This window comes from Streptopelia decaocto (assembly GCF_964273445.1).
Source record: "Streptopelia decaocto genome assembly, chromosome: 2".
Classification (NCBI taxonomy): domain Eukaryota; kingdom Metazoa; phylum Chordata; class Aves; order Columbiformes; family Columbidae; genus Streptopelia; species Streptopelia decaocto.
The window spans coordinates 133,533,225-133,553,154 of NC_138655.1; the positions used below are offsets into that span (position 1 = coordinate 133,533,225).

General features: G+C 35.9%; 1 protein-coding gene across 3 annotated transcripts in view; it reads left to right on the forward strand.

The window, feature by feature from the left end:
- The window catches only part of DGKB (diacylglycerol kinase beta), a gene marked incomplete at its 5' end in the record, with an annotated part of 319,453 nt that overhangs the window by 108,744 nt on the left and 190,779 nt on the right, over positions 1–19,930 (forward strand). For all 3 annotated transcript variants that reach the window (XM_082045820.1, XM_082045821.1, XM_082045822.1), the window contains 3 exons: positions 11,473–11,558; positions 13,839–13,928; positions 16,369–16,529. In XM_082045820.1, the coding sequence (XP_081901946.1) occupies positions 11,473–11,558; positions 13,839–13,928; positions 16,369–16,529 (337 nt within the window). The remainder of the gene's footprint in view (positions 1–11,472; positions 11,559–13,838; positions 13,929–16,368; positions 16,530–19,930) is intronic.

Genomic DNA, 19,930 nt, shown 5'->3' on the forward strand with positions numbered 1-19,930 from the left:
ATTGTAATACATTTTAATTGAGTCTATTTTGTGATTTTTTTTAAATTTTATTTTGAATACTAATATCCATCATGTTTATTCAACCTATAGAATGTTCATAGTATTAGGGGAGAATTTGCATGTTTTTGGTAGGGCCAGACTGTCTGCTTTAACCCACATGTTAATGTTTTAAATTTATGATGATATTTTTCTCCTGGGCTGCTGTCATCAAACAAGAAGATAATATTCACGAGTTTTCTATCTCGACATCCAAACATATGTGGCTAACATGAATTAATAGATCCAACTCATTTCTGTTGAAAATCTAAGAGTCTCTTGTTAAGACAACAGGGAGAAAGACAAGAGAACTATGACACCAGTAAAATTTTAGGTCTTAGGAGGGACTGTAGAACTTCTGTATAAATAAAGAAGTCAACAGCTCAATCACTTCTTCCTCTTCAGTGGGATAACCATGTTCTTTCACAGAAATGTGTTGGAATAAAGGGCCTGAGTTGGAATAGGGTTAAAATAATCTTTATTCAGGGGAAGAAGGGCCACTACTCTAGTCTTATATTTGAATTTCTTTGAAAACTAGGAATAAGACATTTCATTTTCCCTTTCAATCCTCTCCTCTAAAAAAAAAAGAAGAAAAAACAGCAACAACAAAAAAGCACACAAACCAGTGCCCACATTTCCTAATATCAGTAATTATGCATTTTTTTCTAAACATGCTGGCTTGTAGCAGGTCAACAGAAAAATATTTTGAACAAGTTGAATTTTAGTATTGCTATCTATATGTGCAGTTACTCAAGAGGATGTCACCTACTTTCATAACAGGTGGGATGGTCCTTGGAGAACTGCAGGGAGAGCAACAAAGATATTTCTTGTAGCTTCTTAGCATGCCTAAGCTAAGGTTTTCAGAGCTGTTTATGTCAAGACTTGTGTACATAATCTATATAAAAATATGTATGTGGTGCAAATAAATTGCATGGCAGTTGCTCTCTGGCACTGATTCCATTCCAACAATGGAAAATGACCTGCTGGGAGGCCTGAAAATCAAGGAACTCTCAGCCAAAGGGCAACAGTATACTTGAAACATGGGTATGATAATTAATGGTTTAGACATCCTTTCTTTGGGAGTAGAGAGATACGGGTGAGCTGGAGAAACCGTGTAAGCTCTGCAGCTGAACAGAGGCATAAAAGGTACTGTGCAGTTACAGACTGCCAGAGTTAACAAAGTGACGTGAAAATTGCCAGGCTTATACGTTGTGTAATTTGTGCCTAGCACCTGTGTTTTCAGCTTTGAAAAGAGTTTCCCTGTTTGGTTGTTACATCTCTATAGGAGTCTTCTACTTCTGACAACAACTGTTATTGTGGATTTAATGATCTTGAAGAATCTGAAATTCAGTTATTGTTCACTTCACAGAAAGGTAAATAAGAGCTGGATGAATAGCAGTCGAGCCACAGACACACATGACTCTGTAGAGAGGTCACTGTTTCACGAAGGCTTTGTTCCTCTAAAAACGGTCTCGTTCTCTTAAGTCTATTATTTAAAATGTCTAATTTATGTTATTTTTATACTCTAAAATAGAAATTATGTCCACAAAAGTTGTATTTCTTTCTAACTCCCTTAAGCATTTAATTTAGAGACCATGTATTTTTAAAAGTTCTATCCGCAAGTTTACCTCAACAGGCTTGTAAAATTCTGTCCACTTTAAAGATGTCCAAGACAGCCAAACTGAATCCCTACAGCTTACTCTGTAATCTACAGCACCTGGGCCTTTATAACTCCACAAAGCAATAGGCTCTTTTTGAAAATTACACTATTTTTCCTTATTATTGGAATTGATTGCTAGAGCATTTCTTTACTGTGGGACATTTGGAATATACAGAGTATTCTGGGAAGACATATACACCAAGAATATTTTAGAAGATAATAACTGCATAGTTATTTTCACCTGAACAAAACCTTGAATCTCGTCCTTTTTTCTTTAGAAGAATTACGTTTTTGCCAAAGAAGGGCAAAGCAAGCCATGGTGAGTTGGTTTTACTCTAATGATTAAAATTACAGTTGTGCACGATAAAGCAGTAGTACTTAGAACACAATAAGTCTTCATATGTGAAACTTAAACCTTGGGTTTAAAGATATATTTTAAACAGCTATTTAACAGTATTTTTACTTGTATGACATCTGTGGTGTTTGCTGCATACGCATCACAATCTTTAAGTATTGTAAATATCAGTAATTTCCACTCTTATCTCAGTCTAGACTTCCAAAGTTGTGCGACAGATACATTCACCTCTCTCTTAATCGTTGTAATTGTTCAGTAGTGAGTTTGCCACACACAGCCTTTGTAAATCTTAGGAGAACTTAGATGCACAGGAACAGGCTGTCCCCATGTACCAGAAGACGAGCCAACGGGGAAGAAGGGTGGCCTGGCTGAGTAGAAAACTTCGATTGGATCTTGCAAATAAAAGGAGAATTTATAACCTTTGGAGGAAGGGGAAGGCTACTCAAGAGGACTACAAGGATGCCGTGAAGTTATGCAAGGAGAAAATTAGAAAAGTCAAAGCCCAAATAGATCTGAGCCTGGCTATTGCTGTAAAAGGGAAGAAAAATTGTTTCTATAAATACATCAACAACAAATGGAGGGCTAAGGAGAATCTCTGTCCTCTGATGGGTGTAGGGGGAAACATAATGACAAAAGGTGGAGGAAAGGCTGAGGTACTAAATCCTTCTTTGCCTCAGTCTTTATAAGACCAGTTGTGCTCCAGGTACCCAGCTCCTGAGCTGGTAGACAGGGACAGGGAGGCAGAATGAAGACCCAATAATCCAAGGGGAAATGGCTGGCAACCTGCTACACAAGACACACACAAGTCTATGGGGCCGGATGGGATCCATCCAAGCGTAGCGATGGAGCTGGCAGAGGTCATCACCAAGCCACTTTCAATTATTTATCAGCAGTCCTGGCTGACCAGGGAGGTCCCAGTTGACTGGAAGTTGGCAAATGTGACATCCGTCTACAAGAAGGGCCTAAGGAGGACCCGGGGAACTACAGACCTGTCAGTCTGACCTCAGTGCCTGGGAAGGTCATGGAACAGATCATCTTGAGTGCCATCATGTGGCACATATGAGACAACAAAGTGATCAGGCCCAGTCAGCATGGGTTTGTAAAGACAGGTCCTGTTTGACCAACCTGATCTTCTTCTACAACAAGGTGACCTGCTTAATGGGTGATGGAAAGGCTGTGGATATTGTGTACTTAGGCGTCAGTAAAGCTTTGATGCTGTTTCCCACAGCATTCTCCTGGAGAAACTGGCTGCATATGGCTTGAATGGATGTACTCTTCGCAGGGTAATAAACTGCTGGATGGCCTGGCCCAAAGAGTTGTGGTGATCACAGTCAAATCCAGTTGGCGGCCAGTCATGAGTTGTGTTCCTCAGGGCTCAGCACCGTGGTCAGTTCTGTTTAATCCCTTTATCAATGATCTGGACAAGGGGACCGAGTGTACCCTCAGTAAGTTTGCAGACGACACTAAGCTGGGTGGGAGTGTTGATCTGCTGGAGGGTAGGAAGGCCATACAGAGGGATCTGGACCAGCTGGATCAATGCGCCAAGGCTGATTGTACGAGGTTCAACAAGGCCAAGTGCTGGGTCCTGCACGTGGGTCACAACAACCCCAGGCAGCGCTACAGGCTTGGGGAAGAGTGGCTGGAAAGCTGCTTGGCAGAAGAGGACTTGGCAGTGTTGGTCAGCCGCTGGCTGAACATGAGCCAGCAGTTTGCCCAAAAAAGCCACCAGCATCCTGGCGTGCAAGAAGAATAGTGTGGCGAGCAGGACAAGTGAAGTGATCATCTCGCTATACTTGGTACTGGAGAGGCTGCACCACAAATACTGTATTGAGTTTTGGGCCCCTCACTACAAGAAAGACATTTGAGTGCTGGAGCGTGTCCAAGGAATGCAAAGAAGCTGGTGAAGGATCTAGAGCACAGGTCTCATGAGGAGCAGCTGAGGAATCTGGAGCTGTTTAGCCTGGAGAAAGGGAAGCTGAGGAGAGACTTTATCACTCTCTACAACTACCTGAAAGGAGTTTGTAGCATGGAGGGTGTTGGTCTCGTTTCCCAAGTAGCAAGTGATAGGACAAGAGGAAATGCCCTCAAGTTGCACCAGGGAAGGTTCAGATTGGATATTGGGAATTTTTTTTTCACAGAAAGCGTTGTAAAGCAGTAGAACAGAGTGGTTGAGTTGCCATCCCTGGAGGTGTTTAAAAGATGTATAGATGAGGCTCTTAGGGAGATGGTTTAGTGTTAGAGCTCAATTATGGTTGGATTTTATGATTTTGAGGGTGTCTTCCAACCAGAATGATTCTATGATTTGTCTGAAATCCATTTTAAAAGCCTCTGCCTCATCCTTTAGTTTGCTTACTAGTTTGGTCTTCTTGCATTCTTAAACTGGTTCTCTTTTTCAGTCACGCCAAGATAAGCTTTTGACTGTCACAGTTAAGTTACTTCTGAATGTATGACATCCAGCATCTTTATCCACTACCCAGCATATATTGATTCACTCTTCCCACAAATGCTTCTGTATTTCTTCTTGTGACTGGCATACATCTCTCTCAAATCTGCAAGGCTGCTATCCATCTTGTGGCAATTATGCAGATAAAGCTAATTTCGTTCTTGCAGGGAATATAGGTTTGATGCTAATCTTTATTGTTTAGTACCTGTATCAGAATGATTTGGGGCCATCTACTGACACTAATGCTATATTGAAAAATAGGTTGGGTTACATCTTAAGCAGTAGTTAAGGAAAACTTAAGTTTTGGTTGGACAGGGCTCTGAGCAATAAGATCTAGTGAAAAATGTCCCTCCTCATGGCAGGTGAGTCAAACTAGATGGTCTTTAAAGGTCTCTTCCAACCTAAACCATTATATGATTCTATGATATTAATGTTATTTTTGAGTGTGAAGCATACCATATGGACCATTGTTTTCAGTGTTGCATACCTGACAGTTGAATGTCCCCTATGTTCATGGGGTCCCTCAATATCCAATGTGATCACAGACTGAAGGACTGGGGTTTTTGTTTATTAAATGTATTGTCATGGGGTTTTTTTTGCAAGCCTTTTATTTTAAGTTGATAGCTGCTTTTATCTTTAGATAAACAATATTTGCAGCTGCCATATATGCATCTACCAATTAACTTTTTCACGTTAAAATGCTATTCCAGGAGGAGAATATATTGCCTCATGCATGAGAAACTGAATTTATTGAAACTTTTTTTATTAGAGTGATTTACTGAAATTACTGTTATGTTAATAGTGTCATTGCACTGTATAGAAAACTGTAACTCAGAGTTGTAATGAGGTTGAATTGTATACATTGTCCAGTTACATGGCCAGCTCAGCCTGGCAGTCTAGAGGAGGAAAAACTGTTTTTAGTTTTCATTCATAGGCTCAAGTAAATAACCATTTGTCAAGGAGTATATTTGCTTTGTTTAGTAAAATGACTACAATGAGGTCATTACAATAAAGACATAAACATTGCAACAGTGCAGTTGCTTTGTCTTTGAACTTGGTGCTTTCTTCTGGACAGTTAGTTTAAGAAGAATCAGCAGTGATTTGGACGTCTAAATTAGTGAAATTACTAGATTAAACTCAGCATTGTGAATCCACTAGAGGACAGAGTTTCTAAATGATAGGGTTCACCTGGAAGTGTGAGGTATCTATCAGATCGGTCCTGTATCAACATAAATCTGTTAATGAAGATTTAACAGGCTCTAATTTGCTTTGAGTTCATAATATTTAGGGTGAACATTTATCTTTCATTCACTTCTGTTCATACACAGCATAAATTCTCTTCCGATATGCAAATGTCATACTAGTGAACTTGTAATTATCAAACTGATAAGTTACACATGCCATTCAAGAAATTTTTTTATAGTATGACTGTATTTTATTTCTACCACATTTTATGAATTAATGATCTTACATATTTTTTCATTCAGTATTATTGTCCCAATACCTTTAAGGCCACCGTACTTTATTACTGTAAATATAGAAGTTTTGAAACATAAGTAATAACAGATAACTTTTAATACAGTATCTCTGTAAATCATAATACAGAGCTTCTGAACTCTTGCAGCTGATTACAATTAAACGCAAGTATAGTAATTGGTAAAGTTCATGTACTGTGTATAATAAATACTGTCTGAGAAGCTATGAGGCAAAAGTCTTTGCAAATTTTACTAATCATCTATTTCTAAGTAATTCTCCTTTTCCAAAAAATGAATCCAAATTACTCAGGGGTAACTGTAAAACCACTGAGGAAAAACATGGATTTAAGCCACAGGAACTTAATTAGCTGTAATGCTATGTAGGGTCTTCAAGAGAAAATTTCTCTAATGTAGACAGATACTATGTTCCCTTTTTTTTTTTTTTCACTTTTCTCTTCTCTGCAGTGGAGAAATTTACCAAGTTAAATAGCATTTTTCTATCCACTGGTAATTTGCAATGCACCTCACATTTAGCCGATACCTATCCTGAGATACCAGTATATAGTGGATTATTTTACGCTTGGGCACTTGACAGTTTTAATTTTTGCTTCCACTGTAAGTGAAAGCAACTGGCTGAACAAGGTCACACAGGGCTGTTGTTATTCCACCTTGTGTGGCTGAGCACCTGAGATCTCAATGTAGTGCACTGCTTCTGGGCATGAGGGAAAAAGTCATGTGCAGGCACCTGAATGGAAAGCATTCCAGCTTCTGTTTTAAAATAGTTTTAATGTGAGACTGGGTTTCCTAAAACTATACTATAAGAGTAAGGGGTGGAGTGGAGTGTGTGTTTTCTGTGCATAAATCAATTGAATGGATGATTTGACAGCAAACAGTTAAGTCCTGTACTGTTGGTGTTTTTTTTCATAGTTTCTCTGCATTTGTATGGATTTGATGAGATGATTACAAGAAACTGAATTAGAGTAGTATAGGTAATTGAAAGAGTTGCCATGTTTCAAGTAGAAATTACTAATTTATCAGCAGAAACTCAGTAATTGCTTGTGTGTGTGATCCTTGTGTCTGACAAAATAAAATAAAAATAGGTTGGTATCAGACACCTTGAGTGGTTTATTTGTTTTACTTCTAGCAGATAGGAAACCATATTAGTTAAGACTAAAACAGGTCAATGTACAAGGGAACTATCGAGATGAAGATCTCTATTGATAGGTTTTCCAGCTCAGTCTTATGACTGAGCCCATTAACTGTATTCACAGTTGACCATGGACTAAGAACAATGTGTATGCTTATGAAATTTATTGGAAGTGGAAAGTTGGGAGACATCGTAAAAAAAAAAAAAAAAGGGAAGCTGCATTTTAATGATAGAAGAACTTGATCATCAGGAAAGAATTAGATGATCTTGTCAATTTTGATGGTAGAAATACAATCAAATGTAATAATCTCTTGTAATCCAAATTTAGGGATTAGTTGTATTGACCTTTCTCAGTAGAAAGAGAAGCGGTTAAATTTCCAGAATCATCTAACAATTCACCTAGCAAATATTCTGCTCTTTTAAGGTCTTAGTGTGCAACCACGCATTTTTGTTCTCTTCTTGTGGATTATTACAGTTGTACCTTTTCATCTTTTATTCCCAAATGTATCAAGAGTTTTGTTTGTCCTGTGGTAGGAGGTGGTAATAGAAGTTCTGCTGATCTTTCTTGTTGCCTTTTTGCCAGTGACTGAAGAATAGGTATAACTTGGATTACAGACTGTACCAGCCTAATGTTCTTATGTACCATTCCAGCTATGCTGACTTCTGTGATGTAGGAAAGCTTTTTACTATAATGTATACAAATATCAAATCTATATAAAAGAATATCTACCTATTCTAATGTCCATAAACAAAAGGGGAATTTTTGTTAGTGGCAATATTTTTCTTAATTGAAAAAAGTCAAAATTATATGTTGTTTAAATGATTCTGTGTGAATTGTAGTACGAATTATTTGATACAAATAAAGTACATGCTTTGAAGTATCATTCACATGTTTCTGATAACCCATTTAATATCTCTTAAGGTCATTGATGTAATTTTTTTTAAATATTATTGATATATTGAACACCTGTCCTTAATGTCATACTTGTCATAAGATTCAGATCTGCATTGTGCTGTGTAAAGAGTAATTCTCTAAATTTTTTAATAATAATAGTAATAATTTGTTAAAAAGTAGACGTAAAACCTTAGAGGAATAAACCCATTGTACATACTGGTGTATATTTTTCTGTTATTTGATTATTATTATATATACTTCGAATACTTGTAAAATTTTATAAATCAGTTCAAGAAAATAAGACTGCATCTTCTCTTGTGGTCCTTTGCCTTAGTCTGACAGTGCACAAAACCTTTACAATTGCTTCCGTTTTTTAAATCTCCATTTCAAACCACTTTCTAGTCCAACACTTTTTTTCTTTTCAAACCATATAAAATGTTCTGTGACTAAGAGGTAACAGGTGCTATTAAAACACTAATTGGCTAAAGCTGTCTTCATAGGCAATACTTATGCTTTACCTGCAGTTCTATTAAGAAGTCTGTCAAATTCTTTCTTTACCATTATAACACTTACTGAGTTTGAATGGAACCTTATACATAGAAAATCATGTTCCCTTACCAACTGCACATTCTAATTCAGTGAATGAGATTTATTTACATATGTAATTATATAGCTATATTTAATTTTATAAATTAATTTGATTTTATAAATATTTATATTTGTTATAGTACATTTATATACGCTATCTTTATATATGCAAATATACAATGTATGGTACATTATACTCTATTTTTATGCATTTTTGTATGATATATAATCTATATATAATTTTAATATTTAAATTTATAAAAAGAGAAAGTCATATGAACTTAGTGCTGTGCTATGAAAATGTTTGGAAAATTCACTGTGTATGAACAGAAAATGCTCCAGGGGAAAGAGGAGACTGAGGGGCAACCTCATTAATGTTTACAGATATATAAAGGTTGAGTGTCACGAGGATGGAGCCAGGCTCTTCTTGGTGACAACCAATGATAGGACAAGGGGTAATGGGTTCAAACTGGAACACAAAAGGTTCCACTTAAATTTGAGAAGAAACTTCTTCTCAGTAAGGGTGACAGAGCCCTGGAACAGGCTGCCCAGGGAGGTTGTGGAGTCTCCTTCTCTGGAGACATTCAAAACCTGCCTGGACACCTTCCTGTGTAACCTCATCTAGGTGTTCCTGCTCCAGCAGGGGGATTGGACCAGATGATCTTTTGAGGTCCCTTCCAATCCCTGACATTCTGTGATTCTGTGAAATGTGAATGAAGCTTATTGAGAATTTTTTTGGCAATATGGTTTTGTCACATTCTTCAATCCCCGACTTTCTTGGAAAGTTACACTTTTTTTGATGAAGATTAAATATAAAGTCAAAACAAAATTAATTTTTGATATGGTGAGGATGCTTGCTTATAAAAAGGGAGATGGAGGTTTAGGTCTATATTCTTGCTATCTGGATTAATGCTAGCATCAACCCTGGACTGCTGGTGTTGGTTTTTGTTTGTTTGTTTTTTCCAGGCTTTCTTTTGACATCCGTTACATGTGGTGAAAATGCTTAAATATTTATAGAAGTTAGTACCTTGCTGGTGCTGGTGTTGGTTTTTGGACTGCTGGTGTTGGTTTTTGTTTGTTTGTTTTTTCCAGGCTTTCTTTTGGCATCCGTTACATGTGGTGAAAATGCTTAAATATTTATAGAAGTTAGTACCTTGCCTTCACTTCTGGGCTATAATTCGATTTTAAATTAATCTGAAATACCCTCAGTACTGGAAGCAATATAATTAGATCTGCTAACATTCTACAGTCCCATCACATTGGGTCAAAGTGGGAATGCGAGTGATGGGAGGCACTTGTCTCTTTGCGGAGGGTGGTGAAGTGAGAGAGATGCACACCTGTGGGCCTGGACATATCTTGGTGGTAGGACGTGACTTCCAGGAGAGGGTCTTCCAGCACATGTGCATATTAGAAGATGTGTTCCCCAAGTGTACCCAGTCAGATTTGCCATATCATGTCTTGGATAACAAGGGGTCCTATAGTGCTTGTCCTGCAGATGTGGAAAGTAAAAGATAAGAGGTGAGAAGGGCAAAGAAGGGTTTAATATAGAGTGCATCTTTCAGACATTGACACTTGAAATTGTCTAAGAACTCTTCTGAGCAGCGAATATTAGCGGGAGTGGGATAACAATGTGATGGGCTAAGCTCTGTGTAGCCTTGCTAACCCTGAAATTCTGGTCTAAAACTAATAAAACAAAAGGTTATGCTGTTGTCTTCTACATCTTAAATAACATTTTTTGACCCCTGTACTTTCCTTTGTTGTATGCTCTTTCTTTAACTCTCTGGTTTTGCATTTGTTCTTGATTTTATCAAGAAGCCTAAAACAATTTTTAAAACTTTCTATGGACAGGAACACCATTCTCTGTGCAGCATTGAAGTTTCATATGGAAAATAGCTTGAATTAAACACTCGCTAGTTATTGCATATTTAAGAATTTGTGGACCTTTTTTTACAAGATTGCAAACTGAAAATCAGATCCGGTCACTATCATATAAAATATGCATTCAGATGTTCACAACACTAATCACTAGAATATATATGATTTTGCATACACACACTGAAATGTTTTTGTCTAGTCACAATATATGTGTAAGGACTAATTTCAGTATGTGTCAAAAGCTATCCTGAAAAAATACTTTTAAGTTAGAACAATTCTAAGTTGCAGTATTTTCAATATATCCTCACTTTTCAGCATTATGGAACATTGGTATTGAATGAAGTGGATAATGGTATGATAATACTGTGCAGCACTCAATAGAAATGGAAGCAGAAATAGCCAGGCAAATATTACCAGGATGTTTCACATTTAAAATACAGTTTGTAGGATGATGGAATGAGTGAATTCTATCTGATACTTACTCATTTTGTATTAAACCATGGTGCAAAACTGGTTTTATCAACCACAAGATGCTCATCTTAATACGTATTAGTGTATGGTCAGAAACATGCTTTTTTCATATGCTTTTATAGCCAGCACCTCACAAGGAAATGTTGTGGCTAATACATTTATCCACCTTAGACTCTTCTGTCTTGAGAGACTACATACCCATTTGCAACTATGTAAACAGAGAATGTTTTCTGGCAATAGTTTCTAACAGGATTGGGACTGAGACAAAAATTTGGGTTAACAATGAGTTATTCTAGTATTAGCGTACCATAATAACCCTTGAATTAATGATTTCATATTAAATTTTTCAGATAATACAATGTTGGACTGTTTTTGTCTAAAAATGAATGCCTGAGCAGAGGTGACGATTATTTCAAGTGTTTGCATGCCATTTACTATTAAATAAAATGCCTTAAGCCATAAAATGTATGCATAACGCACAGTGCATTTATGTTAATTAAATAGATATCTTCATTTGCTGTTTTTAGGTTAAATTTTTTCCGAGATGTTCCTGAGTTCAGAGTGCTAGCATGTGGTGGAGACGGAACAGTAGGCTGGATTTTGGATTGCATAGGTAATCAATAGTGTTTACACAGTTTTTCTTGACTCATGTTTTTCATTTTACTGCTCCTCCCTATTTACCAGCTTATGGATACAGGTGTTTCAAACAAGATGTTGTTCATTTGTTTTTTTTAAATGTGTCAGTTTGGGACATGATTATTTTTAAGGTTATTCAAATTACAAGAGATATTCAAAATTTCTAGACAAGTCCAGTGTTCAGAGTCCTTCGGATTCCCAGAAATCAAGACTTTTGATTTGTTTTGATTTAAATTAAAAGTCTGTTGCCCAAACTGAATCAAATCTAAGTTGTTTCTCTTAAGACCATTTACTCATTTGCTCATTTGCTTTTACAATTTCCAAATTTTTGTTTATGCTCCATTATCTCATAATGGAGATAATGGGATAACAGTCATTTGAAAAGGACTGTTCTGACAGCTGTGTAGATACCTGTGCAGTAGGGTATGTATGTCATTTCAGTTTTGGAATTCTTTTAGTCAGTCGGCCGTAAAGTCCTCTTTACAAATCATTAGGAAGGCCCAGAAGTCAAGATATTACAGACTTAAACTTCTTCAGGCTTATTAGGGAGAATATCTGCCACCCCATGTGATCATTTATTTGGCATAAGAAGGGCTGCAGAGAAAAAAAAAAAAAAAAAAGTGAACATATGAGAATGGAAATTAGGTAGAAGATGAAGAGAAGCTGAAAGAATCAACAGAAAGTTTGGATGAAGAATATTTAAAAGTATGTGTTTTGTAGGAGTTGTGGACTAGGAAACGTAAAGTTCGGTGAGAAGTAAAAATGGTGTCATGGAGGAATGGGTGACAACAAAGGCATATTTTTAGTCTTGGTTTGAAAGAAGAGAAAACAACAAACTTTTTGCAAACACAAACTATTGATTGTAACTCTCAAACAGCTTTCAAAATCATAAATCCATGTACAAAATTAACAAGTGTATTGCCTAAACTTAGAAGGGATGAAGTTTTGCAGCTGTTAATTGTGTCATCACTTTTTTCCTGAAGTTTAAGATGCTATGGAGTTATTTTCAATGGCCTTATTTGAACTAAAGACTGCATTTTTTCTTAATAAAATACTGTTTTCTGCAACAAATTTTGTGGTACAGAACTAAGAAATAATCTATGGATCGAGGATCCATTTGTTTCGTAGGTGCAGGAATTAGATTTTTTGAATGCTGTCTTTTAGCGAACAAACTCTTTGGCACAAGTAGCACATACAAAGTGTAAGAAATCACCTGTTTTGAGAAATAAACACTTTCTAGCTGGTTCTTACTTTTACTTTTTAAATTTTAATTCTATTAAATATTATATTCTCTGTTGTGAATGCTAAGTCTTCCTAAAGAATTGATGGGAGAAACTGACAAATAACAAAACGTCCCTGCTACATCCATTGGGTATATAAACTCCTGCTGAGAGTTTTGTATGAACAAAATAGCTGATTGTTTAACTATTCAAGTATAACTTTTAAGCTAGACATGCTACTAATTCCAATTAAATGGGGAATTTGACAAATTTTATATTTTAAATATTATAGCTGGGGGATATCTACCCCACTTCCAGCTTTCAGAAAGGCTGTATTTCTTGATAAAGTTTTTCCCACCGGATTTTGAACAGAGATCCTTTGGCTTGAAATGCTGGAAGAGTACTGGTAAAGAGTCAAAATCACTGTAAGTTCATACATTTCAGAATATTACTTATTAAATTAAAAATATTGACTAAGAGGCTTGATCAGATAGACTAAGGCTCATTTTGAATAGCAGGTTTAATTCCTGATGGCCAAACTCCTGGTGTTAGTTCCAGTGAGTTCTTGGTAATGGTGCTCATGTATAGACATTAATCCAAGTGAGTACACAGTTAGTCACAAATTTGGTCACCCAGATGAAAAAATACAAGATTCTTCTAATTGTTCATGCCCTTAACTTCTTTTTGTTTGTAGCTGGGAATGGCAGAGCTGAAAACAATGGAGAGCACAACATGTTCAGTTTTGGAAAGATCTTGAGTATCGTTGTTTATGAATGTTTATCACATTTATGGATTGCAAAAGTCCTTGTGATAACAGTCGAGTAAATTAGGATTAAGAACTGAATGTTGCCTGAGGAAGGGGCTGCATAGTAGAGTGGCTTGGTAAAATGCCTGTTGCTGAGCAGGCAGCATAATCTCATACACAAAACATGTATCGCTGTCTTTCATGGAAACAAAACCTAACATAGTTACTGCATCAGTACCATATGATTAGATCTTTTTGTTTCTTAGTTATGTTTTTCCTTCTTTATTCACAGAGAAAGCAAACTTAATTAAGCATCCTCCAGTTGCTATCCTGCCTCTTGGGACTGGCAATGACTTAGCAAGGTGTCTGAGATGGGGAGGAGGTAAGCACAAATTAAAATACGATGCAATATGTAATTAAAAATAAAAAAAATAAATTTTGCAACAAAGTTTACTCTCAGTATTTGGATTTCTTTGTTATGATGTATGTAAAGAACTGTTATCACCTTACCTCTTTGTGGAATTAGCTGTTGTAAATGTTATATGAACAATTTTATAAATTTTAAAGGTTGCAATCACACTTCATACCTTATTTGTAGCTTCTGCTAACACCAAAAAGCCTCCAAGATGCAGTGCGTAGCAGCAGTATATAGCTATTTGGTTGGCTTTTTACCATCTATATTGCCGTTATTTCTTTGATCAATACCTTATAAAGGGAGTTTTTTTAAATGGATTTTAATTGGGGTGTTCTGAAAGGTTTGCTGAAAAAAGCTAATAATGGGTTTGGAGTGGTTTAATCTTTTTTAATATTCATAAATATTAAATGAAAAATTTGTCTCAGCCTCAGACTAGTTCCTTTGATGCACTCCCCTTCTGCCACAGAGGATTCCAGACAGTAAGTGCTATTTATCAGGAAATTAGGAGACAAAATAATGCTGGAAGGAGAATATATGAAAAGTCAAACCTTTAATACTCTTTGCATTCTTTCCTGGATGTATGGAGCCTTACTCTCAGCTCCTCCAATAACTGATTGCCATTCAGAATTTGCGTTACAGGATAACTTGAAGGAGATGTGAAGCAAGTCTTAGTCAAGACTGTCTCTGGTGAAAGCACTTGGATTTATGGGCTCACAGTTCAGGTTTCAGTTGATCATTCCAATTGAGATGATGTGTATTTGGACCTTGTTTGTTTATTGGAACTTCTCAGCCTTTGTAGATAGCTCTTCCTTCTGTCTCATCATAGCAAGTTTCCTTTCCAAATGTCTGCCCTTGTGACCAGATAGTCTTTAGCAAATTCTCAATATTTTCCATGCTATAGAACTTTTTGTTAACCATAATGTTCTATTGGATCATTTGAGGACCTCCTTTATTTTCTTTGTCATGACTGGTGATTGTTTATTCACATAGTGTTAGGAAAGAAAATAAGAGAAACCAACCCAAAAGCCAATGAAATCAGCCTTGCTTCACTTTCTGAACAGTTCATAGAGTAGAATCATAGAATAATTCAGGTTGGAAGAGGTTACATGAAGTTGCTAGTCCAATCTCCTGCTCTAATTAGGGTCGGCTGTGAGAGCATTTGATCACCTTAGTCAGGACCTGTCCTTCCATTCTGTTTATATACCTTCTGTTTCGAATGGTTCCACCTGGACTAAAGTAGAAAAAGACAACATTAAAATATTCTGGCTTGGATTGTTTCTTTGCCTAGTTGCTTTGTGGTAGATAATGCCATAACACAGATTGTCTGGAACTTCCATAGATGGGAGAGGAGACAGGGCTTCCAGAAACTAAATTGCTGGCAAGTGATCTCAAGGATGCAGACAAATGGAATTGTGCAGGGTGCTGTTACATAACTAACAATAGCTAACAAAAACATACTATACAATCATAAAGAAATACATCAGCAATGACTTTACTTTCTAAAACTGTTAGTGACCCAGGAAGTACATTTTGCTTGAATATGAAAATTCATTTCTAAATTGAAAAAGGAATGAGTCCACAGGTCTCAGTTATCTATTATAAAGTCATTTAGTCTGAATAGTATTCAGAGTTGATAATTTCCCTTAGCTAAATCCCCATACTTTTTATGCATGTACACACGCATACTATATAGTATTTACACGCTTCTGAGTATGCATAAGTTTTCTACTGAGTTTAGTGTACAATGTAGTGAACTACTACAAGTGAATTACCTAAAGACATGTGGGTGGGAAAGATCTCTCTATAGGGTGGGATGAAGCTTATAAAGACATTGTTGAAAGATGGAAACCTGTTCTTATAGTTCTTCTGATAAGTTAACAGTTATAGATTTCAAATTTTGGATTGGTTATGATTAACCACATTGAAACAATCAACAAAAAATAATAGACAACATTTAACCTTGTCTGACTTGAATCAGAAAAATCTACTGTATGTCTTTTTTCCAGAAATTTTGAAATCAAGGGAATTTAAGCATTAAGATTAATTTCAGAACAAGAACATTTTGCAAAGTATAACTCTAGCTTCTTGGATAACTGCCATAATTGTTTGGAAAATTCAAGAGATTGGCAGATATTGAACATCAAATTATTTTCTCCAGTATAAATCTGATGCCCAGTGAAATCTGCAGAGTTAATCTAAGTTTACATTAATTTAGCTGAGCACAGAAATCAGCTTTGTATTTGTACTCCTTTTAATGAGAGGTGCTGGAAAATTGTCAATACTTCAAACACAAACCTGGTTTTCAGGTCTTATGTGCATATTTTTTTTTATTTTTCCAGTCATCTAGAAAAAAAATGAATGAAACTTTATTATATTTGATTAAATAAACATTTTCATGTTTTGCTAGGCTATGAAGGTGAGAATTTGATGAAGATCTTAAAAGACATTGAGAACAGCTCAGAGATTTTGCTGGACAGGTGGAAATTTGAAGTAATACCCAATGATAAAGATGAGAAAGGAGACCCAGTGCCTTACAACATCATCAATAACTACTTTTCTATTGGCGTGGTAAGACTTATGCTTATCCTTAAGTTATTTTCTTTTTCTGTTTTGAATAAATATTTTCATTGCATGTCTTCAAGTGAAGAATTGTTGGCTACAGACCATTTATAATGTTATTTTGCCAGTGAAATGAATACTTAGATGACTGACAGCAATTTACATAAATTTACTTTCACACATTCAAACCAGAATTATTTTTCAGGACCTCCTACCTTCCCATCTATAAAGAAGATATTTGTGTTGTTCCTAATGGTTTATGAGCAGCCATAGCACTAAATTTAGGTTGTCATTATGAAGAACCTATAAAAATATAAAGAAAAACTAATCAGTTAGTAAGAACTCTAGGTAACCTTTTCCGTTAGGATTTACATAATCAGAACTGTTTAAAAGAACAGTGGCATTATTTATTTGTTCAGGGCAGTTTTAGATCATAAAATAAAATAATATAAAAATAATCCACAAGTATCTTCTTGGTTCTGTCTTATGGGAATATTTGCAGTTTGAATGAAGCTCTTGTGTCCTTTAAACTGCATCTCTTGTGCTTGTGCTTCACTTTGGTTTTCTGTTGTATCTGCTATCCACACTGCACGTACGAGGGGAATTGGGCATGTCCAGTCCGACTCTTCAGCTTTTTGATATGGGTGTGCTGTCAGACACAAGCAGAAGGGGGACCATGATGAGGTCTGGATTTCACAGATTTAATAGTTCATAAATAAGATTTTTAACTCAGACACAAATGAAGTCTAATTAGCTTGGGAACATGCCCTGCAACAGCTACACTCGTTGTTCTGAAATCAGCTTGTTCCACATGAGTCTGTATATATTTTTTTTATAAAAGTCAAAATCCACTTGTACAGGATATCTAATTCTGCAATTCAGTGTTTCAACACGCTACAGAAGGTGCTTTAGTGGGAAGTACAACGTACAGCATTGTTAAATCCAGGGAAGATAAGGATGTGTTCTTATTTTATTCGGTCACTGTGCTTCAGCATTAACAAGGTTCTGCCTCAGCTTTAAGTGGTTGATGAAATTTTTACCTTTTAATTGCAATTCTTAATTTTGATAATGCCTAGGAGCAACACACAGAGACAGTCTATTCCTTAAAAACTTTCCTTTGCTTCCTGTACTGTGTAGTCCTAAATGCTGGAAAAACAATTCATCAGGTCTCCCCAAGGTTAAGATATTTAAGCAATAAGAAATTGTTAAGTTTGTTTTTTTTTTTCCTGAATACTTTGGATTTTAGCCTCTTGTTCAAGGTTAGTGCAGAGAACAACTAGATCCAACATAAATAACAGAAATTAGTATATAAAAGTACATAAATGCAGAATATATGCACCAAAACCAGTGCAAAATTAAATTCATAAATAGGAGAGAAGGTGCAAAGGAAAATCTTTGGTTACTGGAAAAAAATACCATGATAACAGAAAATGCCCAGCACAGGGGGAAATATTCATTGACTTTGTCAAAAGGAATTATTGATGATAAAGCTCACAGATGAAGAAAGAAAATAAATGTATTATACTAAGAAATCAAACAAGAAGTGAGAGGGAGAAGTGATAAGATTTTACACGTATATATTAATACAGTGCAATTTAAATAGTTTCTAAAATGTAGAGTACTACTACGTGTAAAGACACACCACAGAAATGGAAATTGAATGCCAAGTAGATACTGGGACATCTGTGAACATTCTAGGCTTCAAAGAAGCCTTTAGCATTTTTAAAGGGAAGAAAACAGAATTGAAAAGTTGAACTGAAGTTATACAGTGGAAAGATCATAATACTATTAAGGATACTATAAATTATTTGTAGAATGCTGCAGGAAAATAGCAGGCTTCATGGACAACCGGAAGACTGAGGTTTTAGTTAAAAACTTTAAGTCCATGAATTTAATATCACAAAAATTCTGATTCTTCACATAATAGAAATGTGAGCACCAGAAAATTATACCAGGAATGGACAATGCAATATGTTGCATTGAGAAAAGCTTCTAAAATTGTAAAATCATATTTTTGAAGGAGTAAGATCTGCCCAGTTTGTCATACATGGAACTAAATAAAATGTCTGCCTCTCGATTTTGTTCAATAAAAGAAAGTGAATGGAGAACATCAGAAACTGGATTTTAGACTTGCTAAAATTGTGTAGTTCATATATTAGGTAGCATTCATAGTAACTTTTGAAAAGCCAGGGAAAATGTTTATCTGTGTAAACAGGCTAAGTACTCAAATTTGGCTACAACTAAAGTAAATCTAATTCATGAAAGCAGAATTGTTTTCAATACTTGGAGCCTAATACAAACTTTGGCAAGTACTGAATTGGGAAAGAAGCAATCTACCACCATGTTACACACCAGTCCATAGCTGCTGGTACCCAAGACCTTAACTGGAGTCAAGCCTATAGCAGAAAAATACTAATGCTGCCTACAATGTTATATTAAGAGAAACCATAAGGATTGATATTGTAGTTGATGTTGTTCATAGAACCATAGAAAATCATTGACTCATTTATCCATTCCTCTCCATAAGGTAGTGTCAGTGGCCCTTGACTAGTTCCTGACAGATGTTTGTCCAGTTTGTTTCTAGAAATTCATAATAAAGCAGATTTACCTGTGATGACCTACTGTATTACTTTTTTGTCTGTACTCTGAAATATCTTTGCCATATTTAACCAGAATAGTCTTGGTATAGTCTGGGCCCAGATCTTTTTGTCTTGTACAGAGTGGACAAGGAAAACAAATTATTCCATTCTTCTTTTAAACTACTTATTACCTACTAGAAGGTCTATCAGATCATCCCCTAGTCTTGTGTTCTGTAAGCTTTCTATATCCAATTTCTTCAGCCTCACAGAAAGTGTTTTCTAGACATCTGATCATATGTGTCGCTTTTATCTGTGTTCAAATAAAACAGGAGAATTCAATCCAATTACTCCCTTTGGACCATATCTCTCTGGAACCATAGTGCTCCCAATTAAACACAATGCTGCAGTTGGTGTCTTATCAGCACTGAGTGGAAAAGAGGAATTAATTCATGTCTTGTAGAGGATACCTTTATTAAGAAAAAATAACCTGAATATTAGCATGAATTTCGTTATTCATATTTGACTTGTGATTCATTGTTAATTTCAGATACTGTTCTGAAGAACCACTACTTCAAATCTCACTTGGCTTTTTCATAGGTGATTCTTCCTGCCTACATGCAGAAACTTACACTTAATTGAATTACACCATCTTCTCATTTTTACTGTTTCTCCAAGGCCCTGTGAAAATTAATGGTAACCTACAACGTATTGCACATTGTGTCATAGATTCATGCTAAATAATAAGCACAGCCTCTAATCTGATAAGAATAGAACCTGCTGTATGAATTTTGTAACAGTACAGCAGAAATTGTATTTGACAACAAACAATCC